Raw genomic sequence first — 643 nt, 5'->3', positions numbered from 1 at the left:
CCCCATATTCCCCCATATAGCCCCATATCCCCCCCTATCACCCCATATCACCCCATAGACCTTCAGTGACGTTGACACGCAGCCCCCAGCCGGGGGTCACAGCCACCAGCAGCAGCACAACCTGGGGGGGGTTAAAGTAATGGGGTTATGGGGTGGGTTGGGGGTTATGGGGTGGGTTATGGGGTCAGGGCTCCAGCCCCACTTACCACAATGAGCCCCATAGCGCCAAGGGGTCAGTGCTGGAACCTGATGGGAAGGGAAAAACCCCAGTAAGAGCTGAGATGATGTGGGGCACTGAGCCCCATAGAGCCCCATAGGTCTACATTGTGCCCCATAGCGCCCCATAGATCCACACTGAGCCCCATAGAGCCCCATAGATCTACATTGTGCCCCATAGATCCACACTGAGCCCCATAGAGCCCCATAGATCCACATTGTGCCCCATAGATCCACACTGAGCCCCATAAAGCCCCATAGATCTACATAGCGCCCCATAGATCCACACTGTACCCCATAGAGCCCCATAGATCTACATTGTGCCCCATAGAGCCCCATAGATCCACACTGTACCCCATAGAGCCCCATAGATCCACACTGTGCCCCATAGAGCCCCATAGATCCACACTGAGCCCCATAGAGCCCC

The 643-nt window shown here is 56.5% G+C and overlaps 1 protein-coding gene across 1 annotated transcript in view; it reads right to left on the bottom strand.

Annotated features, from left to right (window-relative positions):
- Positions 1–297, bottom strand: part of LOC107307335 (P-selectin-like) — a 42,395-nt gene extending 42,098 nt beyond the window's left edge. Inside the window, exons 1-2 of the mRNA XM_015850833.2 lie at positions 207–297; positions 61–121 (exon numbers count right to left, since the gene is read on the bottom strand). Coding sequence (XP_015706319.1) covers positions 61–121; positions 207–221 — 76 coding nt within the window. The 5' untranslated portion in view covers positions 222–297. The remainder of the gene's footprint in view (positions 1–60; positions 122–206) is intronic.
- Between the last annotated feature and the right edge of the window lie 346 nt (positions 298–643).

This window comes from Coturnix japonica, unplaced genomic scaffold (assembly GCF_001577835.2).
Source record: "Coturnix japonica isolate 7356 unplaced genomic scaffold, Coturnix japonica 2.1 chrUnrandom550, whole genome shotgun sequence".
NCBI lineage: Eukaryota > Metazoa > Chordata > Aves > Galliformes > Phasianidae > Coturnix > Coturnix japonica.
The sequence above is the reverse complement of the archived record's forward strand: the minus strand, read 5'-3'. Positions and strand labels throughout refer to the sequence as shown.